The sequence below is a fragment of the Hyperolius riggenbachi genome, unplaced genomic scaffold, assembly GCF_040937935.1.
Source record: "Hyperolius riggenbachi isolate aHypRig1 unplaced genomic scaffold, aHypRig1.pri scaffold_164, whole genome shotgun sequence".
NCBI lineage: Eukaryota > Metazoa > Chordata > Amphibia > Anura > Hyperoliidae > Hyperolius > Hyperolius riggenbachi.
Window position 1 is genome coordinate 245,552 of NW_027152375.1, and position 26,269 is coordinate 271,820.

General features: G+C 48.1%; 1 protein-coding gene across 1 annotated transcript in view; it reads left to right on the plus strand.

The window, feature by feature from the left end:
- The window catches only part of SETD5 (SET domain containing 5), a 205,005-nt gene that overhangs the window by 116,149 nt on the left and 62,587 nt on the right, over positions 1-26,269 (plus strand). The window contains exons 4-8 of the mRNA XM_068264802.1: positions 13,073-13,178; positions 15,349-15,563; positions 20,551-20,609; positions 22,553-22,740; positions 23,750-23,788. Coding sequence (XP_068120903.1) covers positions 13,073-13,178; positions 15,349-15,563; positions 20,551-20,609; positions 22,553-22,740; positions 23,750-23,788 — 607 coding nt within the window. The remainder of the gene's footprint in view (positions 1-13,072; positions 13,179-15,348; positions 15,564-20,550; positions 20,610-22,552; positions 22,741-23,749; positions 23,789-26,269) is intronic.

Genomic DNA, 26,269 nt, shown 5'->3' on the forward strand with positions numbered 1-26,269 from the left:
TAGCAACATGACAGTGACCATGAAACGGGAAGAAGCATGTTTGGGAAATCGCTTAAATTTGCATTGACACGCAGGGCCATTGCCTTTCATTACATGCAGAACAATGCCTGCTGCAGCAGGCTGCCTTTTTTTTTCTCTCCCCTGAACGGACCTGCATGAAAGAAAAAAACACAGTAAATGGAAACTGTTCCATAGACTTGCATTGCACACATTTCTCGTGCGGATTTCTACTTTGTGATTTTGCATGCGGTGGAAACTGGACCTTTATGTCCCACCAACAGTGCATGTCTTGCAAGAAAGCACTCCTATTCACAGGAGGGGTAATTAGTGCCTTGGCAAAGCTAATTAACACGCTCTGTGGGTTTTCACAAAACATGCACTGATGGCGGGACTTTAGGACAGGTTTGGAAAAATGTTGTAAACCATCCCAGCTGCTCCCTGGACACTAGAGGAGAGCTTGATGTAAACCATCCCAACTGCTGCCCTGGACACTAGAGGAGAACTTGATGTAAACCATCCCAGCTGCTCTAGAGGAGAGCTTGATGTAAACTGTTCTAGCTGCTGCCCTGGACACTAGAGGAGAGCTTGATGTAAACCATCCCAGCTGCTGCCCTGGACACTAGAGGAGAACTTGATGTAAACCATCCCAGCTGCTCTAGAGGAGAGCTTGATGTAAACTGTTCTAGCTGCTGCCCTGGACACTAGAGGAGAGCTTGATGTAAACCATCCCAGCTGCTGCCCTGGACACTAGAGGAGAACTTGATGTAAACCATCCCAGCTGCTCTAGAGGAGAGCTTGATGTAAACCATTCCAGCTGCTGCCCTGGACACTAGAGGAGAGCTTGATGTAAACCGTTCCAGCTGCTGCCCTGGACACTAGAGGAGAGCTTGATGTAAACCATTCCAGCTGATGCCCTGGACACTAGAGGAGAGCTTGATGTAAACCATCCCAGCTGCTGCCCTGGACACTAGAGGAGAGCTTGATGTAAACCATCCCAGCTGCTGCCCTGGACACTAGAGGAGAACTTGATGTAAACCATCCCAGCTGCTGCCTTGGACACTAGAGGAGAGCTTGATGTAAACCATCCCAGCTGCTGCCCTGGACACTAGAGGAGAACTTGATGTAAACCATCCCAGCTGCTGCCCTGGACACTAGAGGAGAACTTGATGTAAACCATCCCAGCTGCTGCCTTGGACACTAGAGGAGAGCTTGATGTAAACCATCCCAGCTGCTGCCCTGGACACTAGAGGAGAACTTGATGTAAACCATCCCAGCTGCTCTAGAGGAGAGCTTGATGTAAACTGTTCTAGCTGCTGCCCTGGACACTAGAGGAGAGCTTGATGTAAACCATTCCAGCTGCTGCCCTGGACACTAGAGGAGAACTTGATGTAAACCATCCCAGCTGCTCTAGAGGAGAGCTTGATGTAAACTGTTCTAGCTGCTGCCCTGGACACTAGAGGAGAGCTTGATGTAAACCATTCCAGCTGCTGCCCTGGACACTAGAGGAGAGCTTGATGTAAACCGTTCCAGCTGCTGCCCTGGACACTAGAGGAGAGCTTGATGTAAACCATTCCAGCTGATGCCCTGGACACTAGAGGAGAGCTTGATGTAAACCGTTCCAGCTGCTGCCCTGGACACTAGAGGAGAGCTTGATGTAAACCGTTCCAGCTGCTGCCCTGGACACTAGAGGAGAGCTTGATGTAAACCATCCCAGCTTCTGCCCTGGACACTAGAGGAGAGCTTGATGTAAACCATCCCAGCTGCTGCCCTGGACACTAGAGGAGAACTTGATGTAAACCATCCCAGCTGCTCTAGAGGAGAGCTTGATGTAAACTGTTCTAGCTGCTGCCCTGGACACTAGAGGAGAGCTTGATGTAAACCATTCCAGCTGATGCCCTGGACACTAGAGGAGAACTTGATGTAAACCATCCCAGCTGCTCTAGAGGAGAGCTTGATGTAAACTGTTCCAGCTGCTGCCCTGGACACTAGAGGAGAGCTTGATGTAAACCATTCCAGCTGATGCCCTGGACACTAGAGGAGAGCTTGATGTAAACCATCCCAGCTTCTGCCCTGGACACTAGAGGAGAGCTTCATGTAAACCATCCCAGCTGCTGCCCTGGACACTAGAGGAGAGCTTCATGTAAACCATCCCAGCTGCTGCCCTGGACACTAGAGGAGAACTTGATGTAAACCATCCCAGCTGCTCTAGAGGAGAGCTTGATGTAAACTGTTCTAGCTGCTGCCCTGGACACTAGAGGAGAGCTTGATGTAAACCATCCCAGCTGCTGCCCTGGACACTAGAGGAGAACTTGATGTAAACCATCCCAGCTGCTCTATAGGAGAGCTTGATGTAAACTGTTCTAGCTGCTGCCCTGGACACTAGAGGAGAGCTTGATGTAAACTGTTCTAGCTGCTGCCCTGGACACTAGAGAAGAGCTTGATGTAAACCATCCCAGCTGCTGCCCTGGACACTAGAGGAGAGCTTGATGTAAACTGTTCTAGCTGCTGCCCTGGACACTAGAGGAGAGCTTGATGTAAACCATCCCAGCTGCTGCCCTGGACACTAGAGGAGAGCTTGATGTAAACCATCCCAGCTGCTGCCCTGGACACTAGAGGAGAACTTGATGTAAACCATCCCAGCTGCTGCCTTGGACACTAGAGGAGAGCTTGATGTAAACCATCCCAGCTGCTGCCCTGGACACTAGAGGAGAACTTGATGTAAACCATCCCAGCTGCTGCCCTGGACACTAGAGGAGAACTTGATGTAAACCATCCCAGCTGCTGCCTTGGACACTAGAGGAGAGCTTGATGTAAACCATCTCAGCTGCTGCCCTGGACACTAGAGGAGAACTTGATGTAAACCATCCCAGCTGCTCTAGAGGAGAGCTTGATGTAAACTGTTCTAGCTGCTGCCCTGGACACTAGAGGAGAACTTGATGTAAACCATCCCAGCTGCTGCCTTGGACACTAGAGGAGAGCTTGATGTAAACCATCCCAGCTGCTGCCCCGGACACTAGAGGAGAGCTTGATGTAAATTGTTCCAGCTGCTGCCCTGGACACTTGAGAATGCATTGGCTATTGCCTGTTACACACCATGCAATTACCCATCAGATTGACTGTCGATCATTTTTCAGAGGTCTGATCTGATTTCCAGTCATTTCTCTGATCGATTTTGTATAAGTGATCAGAAATCAGGTCTGACCTGTCGGAATGAATCGCTTTGACCGTCAATCTGACAGGGAATTGCGTGGTGTGTACCGGGCATTAGGCTGTGGTGTATCTGTCTGCTCTGGGTTTCACCAGCTAAGAGTTGTAGCCTCTGTAAAGGAGTAGAAGGAAATGACTGGAATATTACATTGGTAACAATTTTGGCTAGTTAGGTTGGTTAGAAACTGCTGCTGGTTATCCCCCTGCAGACCTTGCCGGTCTTTCCTCTGTATTTCTAGAGTTTCTTCTGTATTTGAGTTGTATTGTAATATAGAAAGGTGCATGTTATTTCTAAGAATGGGACTTCTGCTTGGAATTCCTAGCCGTGTTTCTTTTATATCTAGATCTCTGGAGAGTGTGGGCTGCGTCTGCCTGCTGTATGATCCTGCGCTCCTGCAGTGCCACCTAGTGGCGGATCTTGTGTTTTTTCTCTTCTGGTCAATGCAGAAAAAAGATGAATAAATTGCAACTAATGCACATAGAAGATATTCATTAATTACTTTAATGCTGTCAGTAATTTTAGAAGCTATACATAATTGTTTAGATGCGTTCCTCAGTTATTGCGATAGGCTGTGCTTTATATGTATGAATTTTAGAGGCATTCTTTGATCTGCTTGTAGCTTCCAGTATCTCTGTGCAGCTTGTATTTTCCCCATACTGTATAGTGCGTCTCTCCACGACACAACAAGCCCGATAATAACCTCTCTTAGTCGGAGAACACCAGCAATGCCTACTATACGGGCCTGTGTTTTATCCAAAGTACTCGCTATCTAGATGGCAAGGGAATGCAAACCTTAGCTTGGTCATATCTTACCGCTGTGCTGTTTTCTTAAAGAGCACCTATACTTCTCTGCTTGTTAAGTTTTTCTGCAAGTAGGATTGTCATAGGCAGCACAGTGGCGTTAGTGGTTAGCGCTCTCATCTTGCAACGCTCGGGCCCCGGTTCAAATCCCAGCCAGGGCACTATCTGCACAGAGTTTATATGTCTCTGTGTCTGTGCGAGTTTTCTCCACATTCCAAAAACATACAGAGAAGTTAATTGGATCCCTTTCCTAAATTGGCCCTAGACTACAATACATACACTACGCAATACATACAGGGCAGTGGAGAGCAACTGTTGGCTACCTGGAGTCTGCGTCGGGGGTTTCATATACTGAGGAGTCTGAGTTGACGTCTGATGATTTTTGCACCCACTCCATAGCCATGCAAGGGCTGTGGAGTAGGAATTGGAGTAGAGGAGTCGGAGCAATTTTGAGTACCTGGAGTCTGAGTTTGGAGTCGGAGTCAGTGGTTTCATAAGCTGAGTCGAAGTTGGAGTCAGATGATTTTTGTACCGACTCCACAGCCCTAGCTACATACATACAGCAGTAGGGTTAGGAGCGGCACACCTTTCCGTTCAAAATCGGGTGCTGAGCCTTGGATGCAAAGCAAACATCCCATCAATGTAATCAAGTCCAAGAGTAGACTCGCACACCAGCTTCTCAGTAGAGCAAAAAGTGTTGTTTAATCATCCATTATATGTCAAACACAGAGCATGACAATTGTTTCGGGGCCACTAAGGGTCCCCTTCATCAGACTGCACTTATCTGATGAAGGGGACCCTTAGTGGCCCTACTGAGAAGCTGGTGTGCGAGTCTACTCTTGGACGTTATTAGCTACATAGACACATGACTATGGTGGGGATTATGGTGGCCATACATGGTACAATTTTTTTCATCCAATCTTACCATTTCTATGTAGTTTAAGGGTAAATTAAGTGAATATACTGAAAGGATAATTTAGGCAGTTCCCTTATATTACATAGAAATGGTAAGATTGAATGAAAAAATTGTACCATGTATGGCCACCTTTAGATTGTGAGCCCCTCTGAGGGACAGTGAATTGACGAGACAATATCTACTCTGTACAGCGCTGCAGGACATGTCTGCCGTATATAAATACTACATAGGCAAAAGAAATCAACCGGACATGGGCACCTAGACATGCAATTCAGGAGCCAGTCTGTTACATCCAGAAACCCTTAATCTTGAGTAACCGGTTACATTAAAGAGGAACTGTAGTGGAAAATGTGATGAATGAAACTGGTTACTTTCTTGCAATATTCATTTATAAATTAGTGAGTGTTTGCCCATTGTAAAATCTTTCCTCTCCTTGATTTACATTCTGACATTTATCACAGACATAATTAGCCCTGCCAGAGGCAGCGTTCTGCCGCTACAGGGAACGCAACAGCCACGGTGAACCTAGTTTTTACTGTGTGCAGCTCTGGCTGCTGATAAGAATTACACACTTTGATGTGACTAAGCAACCACAGAACACAGAGCAGTGCATTTCTTCAGCAACTATATGTGAAATAAAGACTTTTCATTGTGCGCTGTGTAAGAGTTAGGTTCTGCTTTAAATATGGCCTGTAAGGGTAAGTTCACATGTTATGTTTGGCCCTGATTATTCCAAAAAGAGGAACACCGAGAGGACAATATAGTGTAGTATGTATTGGATTTGATGGATGGTGTGAGTAAATTGATACTCACAAACCAGGGTTACCCGATAGGCAACCACTGTAATTGCAGGTGGGGAGATTAAGACCTGTCCCCACTCATCCCCACTCAGGATTAAGAAGTCGCTCTCTGTAGATCAGAAAGAAGGGGGTATATCACCCCTCCACCAGGGGTGGACACAGGTATCGCAGGAATTGAACAGAGGCGCCAACAGGATAAAATATGCTAAAAACGTTAAAATTGCTAAGGAGACAGTGGTGGACTTACCACCTCAAAGCAGAAATGAAACTGTCAATTTTCAAAGGTTTAGATTTATTAATATACTCCAGAAAACAGTTGCAACGTGTTTCGCAGGTTTGGCCCGCTTCATCAGGCAATGGGGGATGGAGCATAGAGCAACAAGTGTCTGTCTCAGCCTTGCGCCTAGTTTTGCCCCGATAGTGGTCTTCCAGGTGTTTGCGAGTCGGGTGGCACTAGTTTTGAGACACCACACACTCCACAGGCTACTATGGAAAATACTGCTGTGGCCTGAAGGCATACATGTGGTTGCTGCAACCTGAACAAAGTTAGTTTTTTTAGTTCGAATTACTGTGCAGCACCCTCCCTTTCCAATATATGTACATATGTACCCGTCTCAACTGTCTGTCGGATTTTAGCTTTAAAGTGAACCTGTAGTGAAATAAGCGCCCCTAGGGAGTACTTACCTTGGGAGGGGAAAGCCTCTGGATCTTAGAGGTTTCCCCCATCCTTCGCAGTAGAGAGGCGCTGGGATTCCGAAGATCTCCTTGTTGGCATTCATGCACACAGATTCCTGCTCGGGCTCCGGCAAAAATAGTCAAGTCTGATCAGGTCTGCTGTACTGCGCAGGCGCTTATGCAACAGGGCTGATCCAATCGGGCTCTATTTCCCTCGGAGCAGAAAGCCGGAGATTGGTTATGTTTTGTTTTTTGTTCAGGGGTCTCAGCGCAGGATTGGGCTGGCCAAGAAGGAAGGGGCTTTCATAGGGGTCCAGACGCTTCCCTCTACCGAGGCAAGTACCTCCCAGGGGCACTTTTTTCCTTCCAGGTGTTATGTAAGCTGCGTAAGCACATTCACTTTTGATTGGCTGATTGTACCACTTCCATGCAGTATGAGACATTACCCACAGAATTTGTTTAAGGATTATCTGTTGGGCCTCCCACTATTGGAAGTGGTAAAATTGGGCAACCAAGACTGGATGGGTGTACCAGGCTTTAGTACTGAAGGTTTGGAGAACTGTTGCCATCCAATAAAGACCATTTTTATTAAATTCAAGACTAGTTTAACAGTCCACTTGACTTGAAGCCACTAGCCAGGATTGAGAAGTTGTGTTAAAAAGTAAAAAAAAAAGTGTTTTTTTCTTCTCTTATTTTCCTCCACAATGGATACAGTGGGGAGAGTGTGTGAATGACAGACAGCACAGCCATAAATGATTCTCAGCAGAGTGGTTGATCGTCTCCAGCTGTTTTGTACAGCTGAACATACACTATGCAATCTGACAGTACAATCCATTTCCTATCTTAAAGGACCACTATCAGTAACTTTAGTAAAATGTAAAATACACATGTATTAGTTGCACATTTGTCCAGGGCTGTGGAGTCGGAGTCGTGGAGTCGGAGTCGTGGAGTCGGGCAATTTTGGGTGCCTGGAGTCGGAGTCGGGAAAAAATGCACCGACTCCGACTCCTAATGAATTTGTAACTAATTAAAATAGAAAATATGATAAAATGTTCTATTTCTCAGATAATAGTCATTAAAAATAATGTATATATACAGTAATAGCTGTGCTTAGTCCACAAAAATGAAATAAACCAATCAAAATTAGTTACTTGTGCTGCTTCAATAAAGCAGTCCCCGTATTTTTAAGGTCAGATATACATATCTGATTGTGACTGTATATATGATGTGTACACAGGAATCTCTTATATATACTAAATAACATCTATGCTGTAAGAATAAAGCCTGATGTGTAGCTATGTCACTAATAGAGATGGTCAACGAGATGGAAATAATTCTGCATTGATGCTGATTTATGCAAATGTATGCACTCCCTTTGCTGATAAAATCAAATAATTTGATATGTTATTAAAATTTGGTTTGGTGACTACAAATTAAAGGGTAACTGAGACGGATGAAAAGTAAAGTTTTATACATACCTGGGGCTTCCTCCAGCCCCCTTCAGGCTAATCAGTCCCTCACTGTCCTCCACCACCCGGATCTTCTGCTATGAATCCTGGTAATTCAGCCAGTCAGCGCTGTCCGGCCGCACCCCGCTCCCACAGCCAGGAACATTCTGCACCTGCGCAATAGTGCTGCACAGGTGTAGTATGCTCCAGGTGGCGGAGTGTGTGCATGCGCACTACGCTTGACTGACTCAAGTACCTGGACTCATAGCAGAAGATCCAGGTGGTGGAGGAGGACAACTAGGGACTGATTATCCTGAAGGCGGCTGGAGGAAGCCCCAGGTATGTATTAAACTTTATTTTCATCTGTCTCAGGTTTACTTTGTTACACAGTAGTACTATACTCTACATATGCACTCCCCACAGAGCTGCAGGGAATCCACTGAGAATGCTGTGCACATTGAATACAGAGGTGTTGTCTGTTTACAATCTCCTCATTCCCCTGCAGAGTACCTGCACATCATTCTTACATGTACCCACACTTACATTGCCTAGGGCCTGATAGATGTTCTTTGTTCCGGATGTACCTTTTACAAGTACTCTTACCAAGGACTAGTTTTAGTCTAAAGGGAATACATATAGTAGTCTACATATCCTTCTCACTTCAGTTGTCTTTTAAAATTCCTAAGCGTTGGCAGTTAAGAGACGAATTTCATGTTACATACTTTTAATCAACAAAATTGTAATATGCAAATTAGAGGAGTCGGAGTCGTGGAGTCGGAGTCGGAGTCGGTGGAATCCTAAACTGAGGAGTCGGAGTCGGTGGATTTTTGGACCGACTCCACAGCCCTGCATTTGTCCCAGAAAACATTGCACTTTAAATGACCTTTTTCCTCTGTTCATGTCTCTAACCATAAGCTGTAGAATTGTGACAGATCTGATGGGTTTTAGACTAATCCATCTCTTCATGGTAGATCCAAGTAATTCTTTTTGACTTTTAAGCGCTCCCTCAATGGCAATGACCAACTTCAACTACTAGAACGGTGTGCAAAAGGGGAGACTGGCTTTCCAGCACCACTCCGTTCCAAGGAGTGCTTTTGAAAATAATCTAGAAAATACTGAAAATCCCCCACAAGGAAATAAACTAGCCCAAAATCAGTCAGATTTCTACTACTGTGTTTCCCCTAAAATAAGTCCTCCCTGAAAATAAGCCCTAGCTACTGTATTTTTCCTAACATGTCTTCCTTTGTCCCCCTGGATGCCCACACTCGCTTGACCCCCATGCCTGCCCTCTGTCCCAGCCCTGCCCTCTGTCCCAGCCCTGCCCTCTGTCCCAGCCCTGCCCTCTGTCCCAGCCCTGCCCTCTGTCCCAGCCCTGCCCTCTGTCCCAGCCCTGCCCTCTGTCCCAGCCCTGCCCTCTGTCCCAGCCCTGCCCTCTGTCCGCTCATTGGAGCCGACAGTCTTCCGGGTGGGACCACAGCTTGTCATTGACGCCAGTCACAGCACTCCCTGAGTGTCTTGTATTCGGTACACACGGTAGCAACTGTAAATAATGTGGACATGGGGAAAAAAATGATAGTGCATTTCACTTTGGGATAAATATATAGCTAGTACATGTGTATTTTAGGTTTTACAAATTTTCGTGATGGCTGTCCTTTAAGCACATTTATTTATTAACCAACAATATATCCAAGTTATGGTGAGTCTATGAGCCCAAGTATGCAGGATTTTACATAGATTGTGTGATCAGATTGCATAGTGTGTGGCCAGCCTCAATGTATTTCGCTGAATTGTGGGGCTTTATCTACACACTTTGTTCAGCATTTGCAGAGGTGTAAATCTGATGGAGCATGTATATTGATACACAGGATGTGCTATTGCCTTTACATTAACATTGACATTTGTTGTTCTGTTTAGTCGGACATTCTTGATAGACAAGTGATGATCAACCAGCAACAGGTGATTCTTGAATGAATGTTTGTCTCCGATTAGCAATCGCAACCCTTGTTCCACATTTATGTGTCTGAATGTTTTAATATTTTTTTTCTTCTAACGGTTGGACATCGAAGATTTGAAGATATTTTTTCAAGCTATAGCTGGAAGTCTTATCTGTCTGGATATCAACCTAGCAAAATGGAAGCTAGTCCTGGTTTGCAGCATTTGTAAACAGACACAGACGTTGCTGGTTAAATGGCTACACCATGTGACCAGACCTCGAAGCACTTTATGTGAACCTACCCATTCCTCATGTAGGCATCAGTGCACCTGCTGAGATCTCTGGCTCCGGAAATAGGCCGGCTCAACTTTGAGTCCAATCGCAAAAATGTTGTGCAAGATCTACAGCTATCTGGAGAGCAGTTAGTGGTCACAGCAAGTAACACAAAAATATGGGATACAAATTCAAAGGAGTTCACAAGATAACCTAACACAAACTTTATGTAAATTGTCATGTGATAGTGTTTAGAAAAAGAACATTGAAGACCAACTAAACCCAAACTGAATAAAGTTAATTCTAATGAATGTCCTGTTAAAGCGGACCCAAACCAATTTTAATTCAAAATATTAAGTTGCACCACTCTGACACATACAAAGATAAACACTCCTTCAAGCCTATGTGCATTTCAGTGCATGCTTTTCACCCTTCTCTTTTCATAACTAGGGTTATACAGGTGGCAGCCATTACTTCTGAGCTTAGTAGGAGGTTTTAGATCATGGTTGTGTTTGTCATCAGTTACCCTCCCTCACAGGGGCGTCGTCTATGTGAAATCTCACACAAGCTGAGATCACCTCCCCTGTGACATCATCAGTAGCAGCCTGTTTCGTTTTTGTTTATCTCCTCCACCCGTCTGCTGGATTCTGTTCCGGCAACATGAAAGGAAGGGAGGGGTTCCTCCAATAAATGTAAAATATTTTATATTTGTCGTCATGCAGCTGAAAAAAGGCTGCTATTTATTATAATTTAGAAAATAGATTTTATTTCTGAAATCTTTTTATTTTTAATTTGGGTCCACTTTAAAGGAATACTGTAGAGGGTCGGGGGAAAATGAATTGAACTTACCCGGGGCTTCTAATGGTCCCCCGCAGCGCAGACATCCTGTGCCCGCGCAGCCACTCAACGATGCTCCGGCCCCGCCTCCGGTTCACTTCTGGAATTTCAGACTTTAATGTCTGACACCACTGCGCCTACATTGCTGTGTTCTCACTCCCGCTGATGTCACCAGGAGCGTACTGCGCAGACACAGACCATACTAGGCCTGTGCAGTACGCTCCTGGTGACAGCGGGAGCAAGGACACGGCAACGTAGGTGCAGTGGTGTCAGACTTTAAAGTCTGAAATTCCAGAAGTGAACTGGAGGCGGGGCCGGAGCATCGGTGAGTGGCTGCGCGGGCACAGGATGTCTGCGGGGGACCATTAGAAGCCCCGGGTAACTTCAACTCATTCCCCCCCCACCCTACAGTATTCCTTTAAGTCAACTTGAAAGGGTTTTGGTGAATAAAAACGAAATGGAGAACCGAGTGGCTGATTCATGGACAGATTTGGTTGTATAGCTCATTTCCTCCCCTCCTCCACCTTCAGTGCCCCATTCATGGTCATTATGATAACCTAAAATAAAAACCTCTCATAGTGTAATGCTGTAAAACGATTTGATAGTATAGAAGTGCATTGCACTCACATAAAACGACTTGAAAAACAGCATAGAGTTTTATGTACAAGCTCTCCCCTGTTCAGGCCTTGCTCCTTCTAATGTGTGGAACTCACATTTGGGGTCCACCCTACCAGGGGCCCTATGAGGTGTGGCTCCCAAAGTAGGAAGAGCAGTAGATGCCCAGCTACATTTTCCAAGGATCTCTACATATGCAATGAATCTATTCCCCTAAGTTTTTTCTCCCAAGACATAACTTTCGCACTCTGTAACTGAAAATGTACCCAGGAGGAGGTGAAAAAGTACTATCAAAATTATTTTGACCATTTTCTTGCTTGCTGGTGCTTGATGACTGATGCGCAAGGAGCGCACAGCAATTTTACTGTCGCTAGCGCAAGGGGAACGCCAGCCAATAACCCATTAGCATCACACGTCTTACCAGGTTAACGCATGTGGCGTTAATGGCTGGTGCTCCCCCTGTACCAGTAACAGGGAGATTACTGTGCGCTCCTTGCACACATGAACTTTACAGGAGTTTAGTGCATTGAACCCAATGTGTCCTGTGTGGTGACTAAGCAGCTACAACCGCTCAGTCTGTTAACAGTACACCACCAATCCACCAGTGCTCCCAAGTCTGTATGGGATAGGTCCACAGGCTCAGCCAAGTGGAGCTACGCAATGGGGTTATGGTTTTGGGCAGCTCTGTTCCAAAGGAATACATCGATCATTTACACTAATCTGCATCATTGCTTTGAGAATTTGTTTGGATCAGCTTTGGGTTTAGTTGGACTTCAATCCTGTAGAAGTCATCTGCCAGAGCGGCAGTAGGTAATCACCCTGACCTGTTTACATGTTTGGAATTGGCACTTAGCACAGGAAGCAATGTGGCCTCATCCAAACTTCTAAAGTGTTATAGAGGCTTCTAAGGTGCACTTGGCTTGTGTGAGGATTGTCACAAGTTCAAGCTGGCACTCCAAGGTGCCTTAATGCTGGCAGTGATCTGTCGGGCAGTGCAGGCTCCACCAAGTATTTGCCTATACACTGAAACAGTCCTGTGTCTTTTGCTTTGACTCCTCTGAACCTCACTCTTCTGCTTCCTGTCATTCACGTACCAGCGAGAGCACCTTGGCCATCTCATCTGCTCTCGTGACTTTGTGGATGGCTGGATAAAGGAGGACTCTGAGGCCTCTCTATTCCTTATAGGCTGAAAGTTCAGAGGCTTGCTTAGCAGAATGGAATTGATTTGGAGTCGTTGCAGCCGTGGTTTGCCTGCATTTAAACAGCCGTGTCTGTTTACAAACCCTGCTAGAGATGCAATGCGACCTGCAGGGCATCATGTGACTTGTAGAGTGGAGGCCCACAGGGCACCGGTGCTGCAGGGATGGACACATGCCTCAGACCCTTAGCTCTGCAGCATGAAGGTCGCCATAGCCTTAGGACTTGCTTATTGGGAAGCGTAGTGTCATGCTGATTAGTAGTGCGGTTGTTGGGTTTAGGAGAGATGGGACGGCTGAACTGGTCTAGCGTAGAGGGAAATTTTTAAGTGGAGGTCTGAGCCTTGACAAACGTTGTCTTGTCTTCCAGCCCTGAATCAGTTGAAGCCAGTCCAGCAGTTGGCGGAAAGAACTCCTATGCAGCTCATAGTTATCCAGGCAGCCAAAGCCACGGATACCGGGGTCTGCCCTACGCAGTAAGTACACTCCTCTTACTCGAATAGCTCTTGAAGGGTACTTAAGTTCAGGAACAATGTAAGGTCTGTATTAACTGATAACGGGAGCTCTATAGAAATGCCTTTACATGTTTGACTTTTTTTTTTTTTTTCTTGGTCGTATTCTGTCCTAAGGTAATGTGTCTATATAGTAGTTGTCACTCCCCATACTCAATTCCTGGCTGTGACATTCACTTTCTGGACAACTGCTTTGTGTCACCAGGTCTGTCGCCTCAGCTGATGACGTCGCAGTAGGCTGTGTCTTGAGCTGTGTGTAGATACTAAGTGATGTCTTATGATATTGACTTGTGGCCCGCAAGTGATTTTTTCCCACTTTTGCGTTAAGTTCGGCCCACAAGCACCCGAGTGCTAAGCTTATATGGAAGGGCGCAACTAGACACCAGGGAACTATATAGGGGAGGGAGGATACGAAGTAACTATAGGCGAAGGAAGGGGGCATTAGACACCAGGGAACTGTATAGGGGAGGGAGGACAATAAGTAGCTGTATGGCGGGGAGGGGGGGGGGGACACACTAGATGCCAGGGAAATGTACAGGAAAGGAGGGGCGACACTAGGTAACTGAATAGTTGTCGGAGGAGTGACACTAGGCACAGGTTACTCTGTATAGGATGAGAGGACACCACTAGACACCAAGAGTCATCCCCTCACTTCCTGTCCCCCAGTCAGCATTCCTACGCTTCCTGTCTCCCAGTCATCATCCCCTCACTTCCTGTCTCCCAGTCGTCATCCCCTCGCTTCCTGTCCCCCAGTCGTCATTCCCACGCTTCCTGTCTCCCAGTCGTTATTCCCACCCTTCCTGTCTCCCAGTCGTCATTCCCACCCTTCCTGTCTCCCAGTCGTCATTCCCACGCTTCCTGTCTCCCAGTCGTTATTCCCACCCTTCCTGTCTCCCAGTCGTCATTCCCACCCTTCCTGTCTCCCAGTCGTCATTCCCACCCTTCCTGTCTCCCAGTCGTCATTCCCACCCTTCCTGTCTCCCAGTCGTCATTCCCACGCTTCCCGTCTCCCAGTCGTCATTCCCACGCTTCCCGTCTCCCAGTCGTCATTCCCACCCTTCCTGTCTCCCAGTCGTCATTCCCACCCTTCCTGTCTCCCAGTCGTCATTCCCACGCTTCCTGTCTCCCAGTCGTTATTCCCACCCTTCCTGTCTCCCAGTCGTCATTCCCACCCTTCCTGTCTCCCAGTCGTCATTCCCACGCTTCCCGTCTCCCAGTCGTTATTCCCACGCTTACCGTCTCCCAGTCGTCATTCCCACGCTTCCCGTCTCCCAGTCGTCATTCCCACGCTTACCGTCTCCCAGTCGTCATTCCCACCCTTCCTGTCTCCCAGTCGTCATTCCCACCCTTCCTGTCTCCCAGTCGTCATTCCCACGCTTCCCGTCTCCCAGTCGTTATTCCCACGCTTACCGTCTCCCAGTCGTCATTCCCACGCTTCCCGTCTCCCAGTCGTCATTCCCACGCTTACCGTCTCCCAGTCGTCATTCCCACCCTTCCTGTCTCCCAGTCGTCATTCCCACCCTTCCTGTCTCCCAGTAGTCATTCCCACGCTTCTCGTCTCCCAGTCGTCATTCCCACGCTTCTCGTCTCCCAGTCGTCATTCCCACGCTTCTCGTCTCCCAGTCGTCATTCCCACGCTTCTCGTCTCCCAGTCGTCATTCCCACGCTTCTCGTCTCCCAGTCGTCATTCCCACGCTTCTCGTCTCCCAGTCGTCATTCCCACGCTTCTCGTCTCCCAGTCGTCATTCCCACGCTTCTCGTCTCCCAGTCGTCATTCCCACGCTTCTCGTCTCCCAGTCGTCATTCCCACGCTTCTCGTCTCCCAGTCGTCATTCCCACGCTTCTCGTCTCCCAGTCGTCGTCCCCACGCTTCCTGTCCCCCAGTTGTCGTCCCCCAGTCGTCGTCCCCACGCTTCCTGTCCCCCAGTCGTCGTCCCCACGCTTCCTGTCCCCCAGTCGTCGTCCCCACGCTTCCTGTCCCCGCCTTTTGAACGTAGATCTGATTTCACTGCTAGATTTAAGGAGAGCATATTTTTGGTGTTTAATATTAGTAATTGAGAAAGGTAATATTTCTAGTGGAATCCTGTCATGTGGATGGATGTAGGTCTGCTATAAACCCTGTTTCTCTCTACAGGATCACAACTACGGAGCTCCTCCGCCACCCACACCTCCTGCATCCCCGCCTGTCCAGGCCATCATTCCAGACACTGCAGAGCTGAATGGTGTCCACTCACCTGAGGAAGAGAACTCTGGCGATAGCGACAGCTCTTCTGAGGGGGAGGGGCTCAATAGCTGGTGCCACTGCAACCCCCCGGTCGACAGCTTCCTCGTGAAGTGCGAGAAATGCAGGTGAGCGATGCTGGTGTATCTTGTGTAATAAGGTTTGTAGGAAGTGAGTTCCGCACGATGTAGGTAGAGTCGAAATACCTTTATTGAATCAAACACATGACAGGCTAAAATCCATCACCACATGCTGACATGTTTCGGGCGTTACACGCCCTTAATCATAGCATAGGTGCATGTGAACAGAGGTGACCTATATAAAGGATAGGACCACACCCGGTACCACATGATCAGGCCCCACCCACAAAGAGGTGTATACATAAAACTTGAGGAACATCCTCAACAGTGTAATCAATACATAAAAACATATAACACAAGGATAAAATGTAAGTACACATGATTGGACACATTACAGTTTCACGCAGCAATGAAAGAACAAAAAATAAAATATATATGAATCTGACAAGCAGTTACATACATAGATATGCACACCAGGGACAGTACACCCAAATTACGTAACTGTATTGAGGTCCCATCTGGCGTTAAGGCCTCTTGGCGAACGCGTCCCTAGTTGGAAAATCCAATAGGCCTCCCGAGTGAGGAGACGCTTGTAAACGTCTCCCCCCCTGGGGGGCCTCTGGACACGCTCAATACCTTGAAATGAAAATGAAGCCATGTCACCAGAATGGACCTCTCTAAAATGCTTGGCCACATTGGATACCTCCGCAGTCAACCATCCTGCTCCCCTATAATGCTCCCCTACACGCTGTCTGAGATGACGTGTAGTACAACCCACATATTGAACATGACATGAGGAGCATGAAATCAAATAGACCACGAACTTTGTGTGGCAATTAATGTACTGTTTCATAGGGAAAATGTTTCCATTCGAGTACGAAGTAACAGACCGGGCAGGTTGATGTACAACACAATAATTACAAGTAGAAAAATTACATTTATATGAGCCACAAGTGGTTAACCAGCATGGACGTGAGGAACTGCTGGAAAACAAAGTGGGAGATAAAATACTCCCTAGTGTGGGGGCCTTTCTACTAGCGAATTTGACACCCTGTTTAAGGATCACATTAAGGGTGTCATCAGCCTGCAACACAGGTAAACATTTTCTTATAATCTGTGTATATTCCTGGCTATAAGCAGTCACAAACACTGTGTCTCCTTTCGTCTGTGATACCATCCTTCGAGAACTAGATGTGTAATAAGGCTTGTAGTAGCTGCGTGCTGCCTCCTTGTATCTCAGACTCTAGTGGATTCTTTCTTTTTTCTTCCTTTCCTTTCCTTTTTGCAATCTTTCTTAACCACCCTGGTGGTATTGACGAGCTCAGCTCGTCCAGGAAAAACTTGCTGAAAGCGGTATTGACGAGCTGAGCTCGTCAATACTGCCAGGGAGATTTATTGTTTCTCTGCCCCGCCGGCTGCACTTTTCCCTCATCAGAGGGATTCCCCAGGATGGCTGGATGCCTGTCAGCACGCTGTGGGTAGCGATCTGTGCTACCCACAGCGTGCAGAACTAGCATCCAGCCACCCTGGGGAATCCCTGTGCAGCCATCGGAGCATAGAATGTGCTCAGCAGCATGCGGGATTCCCCTTCTGTGCTGCGGGTGGCTGGTGCGGGGATCCCCTCTGTGGGGGGGGGGGGGGGTGTCCCCTGCTGTGCTGCGGGTGGCTGGTGCGGGGATCCCCTCTGTGCGGGGGGAGGGTGTCCCCTTCTGTGCTGGCTGGTAGTGGCCGGTACCGGCGGGGATCCTCTCTGTGGGGAGAGGGGGGGAGGGGGCATCCCCGTAATGTGCGTGCGGGTGACCCTGTAGTGTGTGTGTGGGGGGGCGGGTATCCCCCCTATGGGGCGAGTCTTGGCCGGTCGGGGACACCCCCTTCTGTGCGGGGGGGGGGGAGGTGGGTGTCCCCTTCTATGAGAGCTGTGGGTGGCCTTTCCCTCCTCCCTCTCTGTCCCCCGTGCCCTCCTCACCCCCGATCCTGTGTCCCCCCCCCCCCCCCCCGTCCCGTGTCTCCCCCCTGTCAGTCAAAAGCCCTGCTTTACTCACCTGAGGGCTTTCTCCTGCGCTGGCCGAGATGCACACCCTCCATCTCCATCGCCGAAGTCCCGGTCTCTGTAATTACAGTACGCGGCTTGGTGACGTCACCAAGCCGCGTACAGTAATTACAGAGAACACGAGACTTCGCGATGGAGGAGGAAGTGCGCCGCTTCCGCCGCAGGAGCAAGCCCTCAGGTGAGTAGATCAGGGCTTCTGACGGGGGAGACACGGGATTGGGATTGGGGGGGGGGGGGGCACGGGGGATCGGAAGGGATGGGGGGAAGAGGAGGGAGAGGCCACCCACAGCCCTCATAGATGGGGACACCCACCTCCCCCCACAACAGAAGGGGGTGTCCCCGACAGACCATGACTAGCCCCCATAGAAGGGGATATCCCCCACACACACAGAAGGGCCACCCAGCCACCTGCACGCACAGTATGGGGATCCCCCCCACAGAGGGGATCCCCACCGGCCACTACCAGCCAGCACAGAAGGGGAGCCCCCCCACAGAAGGGACACCCGGCCAGAGTCAGGGGGCATCGGGGGCAATGGGGGGGGGGGGGGGGGGCAGAGGCACCCGCAAACCTGGCTCCCTATACATATGACTCCCTACACCTGGCTGCACATCTGTCTCCTATACACCTGGCTGCACATCTGTCTCCTATACACCTGGCTGCACATCTGTCTCCTATACACCTGGCTGCACATCTGTCTCCTATACACCTGGCTGCACATCTGTCTCCTATACACCTGGCAAACATCTTGCTCCCTATATACCTGGCAAAACATCTGGCTAAACTATTCCTGGCTAATACATCTGGCTAACTACACCTGGCTGCACATCTGGCTAACTATACATCTGGCTAACTATACCTGGCTATACATCTGGCTAACTATACCTGGCTATACATCTGGCTAACTATACCTGGCTATACATCTGGGTCTTATACTCACCATTGGCATGCTGATCCCTCGTCGCGTACCTCTGATAGCTTCCCCGGTGCCTTCTTCCATGTCCCTTGGCGGATTTTGCTTCTCCCTTGGAGATCACATGTCCCCCGTCGATCGGCGTTGATGGAACCAGTGTCACACAGCATCATCAAAATCTCGCAGCAAACACTTTTTTTTTTAAATTTAATTCAATACAATAACCTGTATTGAATTCAATACAAAAAAAAAAGATTGCAAAAAAAAAAATTGGTTGAAAATTATGGGAAATTAATTGAACCACTTTTTGCACGGAAATCCTGGGGAAATAGAACGCCAGGGTGGTTAAAGGAGTTATCAGGCAATAGTAAGTAAAATGAGGGCTACTTACCCGGGGCTTCGTCCACCCCCAAGCTCCCAGCATGTCCCTTGCCGCAGCTCTCCCCGCAGCCATTCGCAGCCTCTCCCTCTCGGTCCCCGGCGATGACGTCAGAGCGACCTGGAGGTCGGCCTGTACTGCACCTGCGTGAGCGGTGCTGTCACTCACCGCCACGTGGACCGAAGCGTACTGCTCAGACACAGTAGTTCTGCGCCTGCGCAGTACGCTCCGGTCCACGTGGTGGTGATTCACATCGCCGCTCATGCAGGCGCAGTACAGGCATCATTGCCGGGGACTGAAAGACAGCGGCGGCGAATGGTTCACCGCAGAGCTGCAGTGAGGGACATGCTGGGAGCTTGGGGCTGGACGAAGCCCCGGGTAAGTAGCCCTTATTTTACTTACTATTGCCTGATGACTCCTTTAAAGGAGTCATCAGCCAAATACCGGTCCCGTCCCTCCGCTCTACTTACCTGGGGCTTGCTGCAGCCCCTTGCAGCAGACATGTCCAACACCGCATCTCCGCTCACAGCTGCCGGCCCGGGTTCCGCACTGGTGCAGATCCGACCACCTCTAGTGCGCCTGCGCGAGCGCAGCTTTCAATCAAGTTCACGTTGTACTGTGCAGGCGCAGTACGCTGTGAACAACGTGGGCTTGAATGACAGTGGTGCAGGCGCAGTGCAGAGCCCTCTGCACCAGCGAGGACACCGGGCCAGAGGCTGAATGCGGAGCTGCGGCGTGGGGCATGTCAGCTGCAAGGGGCTGGAGGAAGCCCCGGGTAAGTAGAGTGGGGGGGGAGGGGGTGTTGGGGGCGACGACAGGTTTTTGGCTGACTACTTCTTTTAAAGAGAATCTGTAAAAAGAAAAATAGCCCTGGGGGTTACTTACCTCGGGAGGGGGAAGCCTCTGCATCCTAAAGAGGCATCCCCCTTCCTTCTTAGTAAGAGGGGACACAGCCCTGGGGACCCCCCCCCCCCAAAAGGATCTCCTTGGCGTGTGCAGTACTCGTTTGCATCACATCCGAAGTATTGTCTCGCACTCACTAATGGATCAAACCCATAGTCTTTAAGGGGGATGCAACAGCTGAAAAGAGGGATGACGCCCTCTATGCAGTATTCAAAAAGGAAGAAAGCTGGCACATCCAAAATCAATCTATTAGTTCCATGTAAAAATATTGCCAACGTTTCAGAGCCGCGTAGGGCCCCTTTGTCAAGGCAATGTTTGCTCTGAGGCAAAGATCTGTTTGTTGCTGTGCAAAAAATTCTGCATAGGAATTCGGGAGTCTGGCTCCTCTAAAACGCTCCCTGTGCAGAATTTTTTGCACAGCAGCAAACAGATTTTTGCCTCAGAGCAAACATTGCCTTGACAAAAGGGGCCCTACGCGGCTCCGAAACGGCCATATTTTTACATGGAACTAATAGATTGGTTTTGGATGTGCCAGCTTTCTTCCTTTTTTGAATACTGCTCTGTATATGAGTGGTTCATAATGTACAGACAGAAGATCTGTATTAGATACAGGTACTTGGCATTTTGGGGATGATGGCCACATTGGCGGATCCATTGTTGTCTCGGGACAGAATCACTATAGCAGCGATGAGGTTATACAAGCCTTGTGGACAAGGACAAGTTTCATGTCAGTGCAGCAGAATGTGAGGTTTTGTTCTCTTATCCACGTTCTGTTATTTTCCTTGATTTCAGGGGTGTGAACCCAAGGAAAGTTATCCAACTGAATCGTAGAAAGCAGGACAATGTCTCAGGTAAGCGATCATCACACATCAGTGTTTGTTTTTGTTGTATTAAATACCTGGTTCCCAGAAACCTATTTCTGAATGTTTTCTTTGTAAATGTGTTGTCGCTCTTCAATGCATATCAAACTGAAACTTTATTGGAAAATCACCTATTCATGGAGAGACTTGGCTTGAGAAGAGTATAACAGTCGCCCCCTAGCTCCTGCTTCCCACTAAGGACGGTCAATGCGATGCAAATGATTTTGAGTTGATGCAACATTATGTAAATTTTGTACGCAAAAGTATGCAGCTTAAAAATTACCCAATGAAAACCTGCTGATGTAACATTTGACTGGTCAGTTTTTTAAGCTTCATAAATTTGCATAATCCTGCATCAGCTCGATATTTGCGTCTCATTGAACATCCCTTCTCCCAACATCATTGCAGTGGCTGGGGTTCGGGGGGGGGGGGGGGGTGCTGGAAATGGCCTGCAAGTTTGCAGCAAGGAGATGAGCACAAAATAGTTTTCATGCAAGAACTTTATTTCCTTGTAAACTGAAAATCTACACTAATTCCAATATCTGACATTTGTACAGCGCTTTTCTCCTGTCGGACCCAAAGCGCTTGAGAGCTGCAGCCACTAGGGTGTGCTCAGTGGGCAGAAACAGTCTTGCCCAAGGCCTCCTTATTGAATCGGACTAGGCTTACTGAATAAAAAGATCCGAGATTTAAACCCAGGTCTCTCCTATGTCGTTGCCCGTGAGCAGTACACTATCCAGCCACTTACTGCGCTAATAAAGGTCCTTGACCTTTGGGACATCAAAAATCATGGTTAGACTCCCTTGCTTCTTTACAGGTAAACTGGGATTGACTAAAACAAGCTCAGTTTCCTATCTAAAGGGGTCCTCTGCTTCGGAAGTCACATGACCTCTAGCAGATCACCAGGCACCTCCCCACACTCGCCAGATCATCTAGGTGATGTTCCTTTTCTGTGGGCCGTTTCCCCCCTCCATAGGCTTCCACTGGAGTAAATTGTCAGATCAGACACGCCCCCCTCCCACAACTCCAGCAGGTGAATTGGTGGGTGATCCTTGGAAGGAAAGGCCTGAGAAAAAGTGAGGGGCTAACACCGCTTGTCTGTTAAAAGCAAAGGAGGAGGATGATAAGTGGTAGCATATGAATGCCCTATCTCCCTGGAGACACTGGAGGGGGCTGGGCATATCTACCGTATATACACGCATATAAGCCGACATACCCACTTTTCCCTCAGAAACCAGGAAAAAGTGATTGACTTGCGTATAAGCCCCCTCTACAGTAGCCAGGTGTGCCCCCAGAACAAGTTAGCCCCCCTCCCCATAGGCAGATGTGCCCCAAGGATGATTCAGCTGTGTCTCAAGGCCCCACTAGATGGCGTCATAGATATGATACACAGCGATTGCCACACTGAAAGAATCCCCGATCATTGCACTGCTGACACGTTGCTTGCATGCTCCGCTCCACAAGCCAGTGGACACAGGTAGTCCTAAGCAGCGCACTCTGCACATCATGTTGCAGGGGATGGGAGGCATGGACACAGCAGGGAGCCACTAGCAAAGCCTGCCAGTAACAAAACCTGCTCCACCATCTGTTCTGCTCCACTGACTCGCATATAAGCCGAGGGGGTAACTTTTCAGCACATTTATTGTACTGAAAAATTAGGCTTATGTACGAGTATATACAGTAAGTACCTTCACAATTTTCCTGCTCCAGTAGACATTGCAATCCAGGCTGAAAGCACCTACTTGTTCCCAATCCAGGTGGGAGAGGAACAGGTGGTTTTAATAATTCGTGAGAGAGATTAAAAAGTGTAATCAGTGGCATTAAAGATCAGTGGTAGTGGAGTCATGTTTACACTACCCCACCATTCAGTGTTTTACCCTCTGTTGCTTTCCTGAGTCCAGGATGTCTGAAGGCTTGTTTTATCCCATTTACAGGAGGGGAAAGCAGTGCTACAGAGAGCTGGGATGAGGAACTCTCTCCATCTACTGTGCTGTACACAGCCACGCAACACACACCAACCAGCATCACACTCACTGTCAACAGAGTGCGGAGGAGTAAGCCGAAAAAGAGGAAGAAAAGCACAGAGAAGGCCCGCAATGCTCCAAAGGCCAAGAAAATAAAGGTAGGGGGATGGCAGTTTTGCTCCTGTACAGATGCACATGGTACATACCAGGGCTATAGAGCCGAGCAATCGGAGCAATTTTGGGTACCTGGAGTCAGTCAGTGGTTTCAATAAACTGAGGAGTCAGTTGGAGGATTTTTGTACCAACTCCACCGCCCTGGTCAGAATTAGACTAAGGAGTCAATCGAGTACCTGGAGTCGGAGCAATTTTAGGTACCTGGAGTCGGAGCGATTTTAGGTACCTGGAGTCGGAGCAATTTTAGGTACCTGGAGTCGGAGCAATTTTAGGTACCTGGGGTCGGAGCAATTTTAGGTACCTGGAGTCGGAGCAATTTTAGGTACCTGGAGTCGGAGCAATTTTAGGTACCTGGAGTCGGAGCAATTTTAGGTACCTGGAGTCGGAGCAATTTTAGGTACCTGGAGTCGGAGCAATTTTAGGTACCTGGAGTCGGAGCAATTTTAGGTACCTGGAGTCGGAGCAATTTTAGGTACCTGGAGTCATAAACTGAGTAGTCGGATGATTTGTGTACCAACTCCACAGCCCTGATACATACCACCTCATGCCTCATACAATCGGTCTCATGTGTTTATATTTATCACTCAACGGGCGCACGGCAATTTTACCAGTCCTAAAGACAGAGAAGCATTCCATCAAGCGGTACTGTAGCAACGATTCTGCCAAAGGTTACCATAGTAACGCACGTTCCGCTAACAGAATAACGGGCGGTTCTCCTGGTGGCTTAAGGACCAGTGAAAAATTGCTGAAAAATGACCATCCTTTTTGTGTATCAGGCCGAAGGTCGCTATCCTCTGCATTCTAGCCTTTTCTGTAGACCTCATCACTGTTAGCTGGTATCACCTTTAAACCCTTCCAAGCAGTGTTTTGCCAGTGGCATGACATTGCATTTTCTATAGTCTCACTCCGAGATGCTTGTCGAGTGCTTGGATTGTGTTACTAGAACTTTATGTAGCTGTACTGACACAGCTTATATTTGTACTCTCCCCGCAGGCATTTCGAGAAGGTTCCCGCAAGTCCTTACGAATGAAGGTGAGTGCCTTAGAGAGCATCTGGGTGCTACCTCAATTAAGGGGGGAAAAAATCTGCCATCTGATGCATGCAGAGACTGTGTTACTATGGTCATGGGTTAAATTACATTCTCTTAAAGGGAATATCCAAGCAAATTTAAAAAAGAAAAAAATCTACTTACCCATGGCTTCCTCCAGCCCCTTGCAGCAGACTTGTCCCTCGCCGCAGCTCTGCTCTCAGCCGTCGGCCTGCGGTCCCCGCCGGTGCAGAGGCCGAACTCGCGAGGCCATCCTCTACTGCGCCTAGGTGAGCGCAGCTGTCAATCAAGTCCACATTGTTTGGAGTGTGCGGCGCATTGGCTGAGCCCGGAGCTGCGGTGTAGTAAATGTCGGCTGCAAGGGGCTGGATGAAGCCCCGGGGTAAGTAGATGTGTTTTTGTTTTTATATGCTTGGATATTCTCTTTAAAGCACACAAGAACTCGGGAAGATATGGAGGCTACCACATTTATTTCATTTTAAACAGTAAAGGTGCCCATACACTCGTCAGATTGGCCGCAGATAGATAAGAAATGCATCTGATGATCTATCTGATGCGTTTTTAGAACATTTTTTACCAGGATAGAATTCCAATAGATTTCAGTTTGAAATCTATTGAAATTCGATCTGATGGCATTTTTTTGCCATCAGATTTCCATTAAGGCCAATGCAAACTGATAAGCAATCTCATCAGATCGACCTAAATTTTCCACCCTGTTAGTTCGATGGAAATCCATTGAAATCGATCGAAATCGGCCGTCGATCGGTCGATTGGCCAACCGATTTGCGATCGATCGATCGCGATCGATCGGTCGGCCAGAAAATCGGCTGAGTGTATGGGCCCCTTAACAGTTGCTCGTCTGTCCGGATTAGCTCTTTGGCTGCAGAAGCGTCTGAATCACCCACCTGAAGCAAACATGCGGCTTATCCAGTCAGACTTCAGTCAGACAAATCTGATCTCCGTGCTTGTTTCGAGTCTGTGGCTAAAAGTATTGGCGGCAGAGGATCAGCAGGACAGCCAGGCAATCTGTATTGTTAAAAGGAATTAAATGTCAGTTTTCGGAACCCATTCAGGTCAGGTGTGCTGTAAATGTAGTGTTAAGGGGAATTAAATATCATGTTAGAGACACCGAAGCAGGAAAAAAATTGTGATATAATGAATTGCTTGTGTAGTACGGATAATTACTAGAACATTAGAAGCAAAGTAAATATTTTCATTTTTTTTTTATATTTTCAGTTATATATATTTTTTTTTTATCACATTGCATTATTTTCTAATATTTGCAGTTTACACACTACTCAGCATTCTAAATGATTTTACAGAGCAGGCTGATGAAGGCTCTGTAGAAGAAAAAACAATACAATGACAGTTGAGATAATAAGCTTCAGAAGACAGAGCACTCTGTGGCTTCGAAAGTCGTGGAGCTCATTGGCTCTTTTGCTTAGATAACTGGAGTTTCTTAAAGGGATACTGTAGGGGGGTCGGGGGAAAATGAGTTAAAGTTACCTGGGGCTTCTAATGGTCCCCCGCAGGCATCCTGTGCCCACGCAGCCACTCCCCAATGCTCCGGCCCCGCCTCTGGTTTACTTCTGGAATTTCAGACTTTAAAGTCTGAAAACCACTACGCCTGCGTTGCCGTGTCCTCGTCCCCTCTGATGTCACCAGGAGGGTACAGTGCATGCCCAGTATGGTCTGTGCCTACGCCGTACATTCCTGGTGACATCAGGGGGGACGAGGACACGGCAACGCAAGCGCAGTGGTTTTCAGACTTTACAGTCTGAAATTCCAGAAGTGAACCAGAGGCGGGGCCGGAACATTGGGGAGTGGCTGCGTGGGCACAGGATGCCTGCGGGGGACCATTAGAAGCCCCAGGTAAGTTCACCTCATTTTCCCCCGACCCCCCCTACAGTATCCCTTTAACTCTTTCTGTACTTGAAACCATATTAGACTAATGCTGGGTACACACTATGAGATATTCTGGCCGATTTACTGTCAGATCGATTATTTCCAACATGTCCGATTTGCTTTCCGATCAATTTCCGAGCATTTTCCGATCAAAGTGCACGGAAATCGATCGGAAAATGCTTGGAAATGGCCCTCTTCACCCTTCATAAGCGGGGCAGCAGAGGCATGTGGGCCAGCTATCAGGTTTGCAGTTTAATTTTCATCTTGCTTCAGGAGACAACCAAGGCTCAGACAACAGACACAGAACATTTATTTTGCGCTTTTCTCCTAGGAGATGTGAAGCACCAGAGCTGCAGCCACTAGGGCGTGCTCTATAGGCAGTAGTAGTGTTAGGGAGTCTTGCCTAAGGTGTCCATACTGAATACTGTGTTTTTTTGGACTAGAACGTTTTCTCCCCCAAAAGTGGAGGAAAAAGTTGCTGCATCTTATGGTCCATACTCACGGGCTACAAATGTCGCCGCAACACGCCCGTGAGTATGTGGCGTTGCACGGGCCCGCAC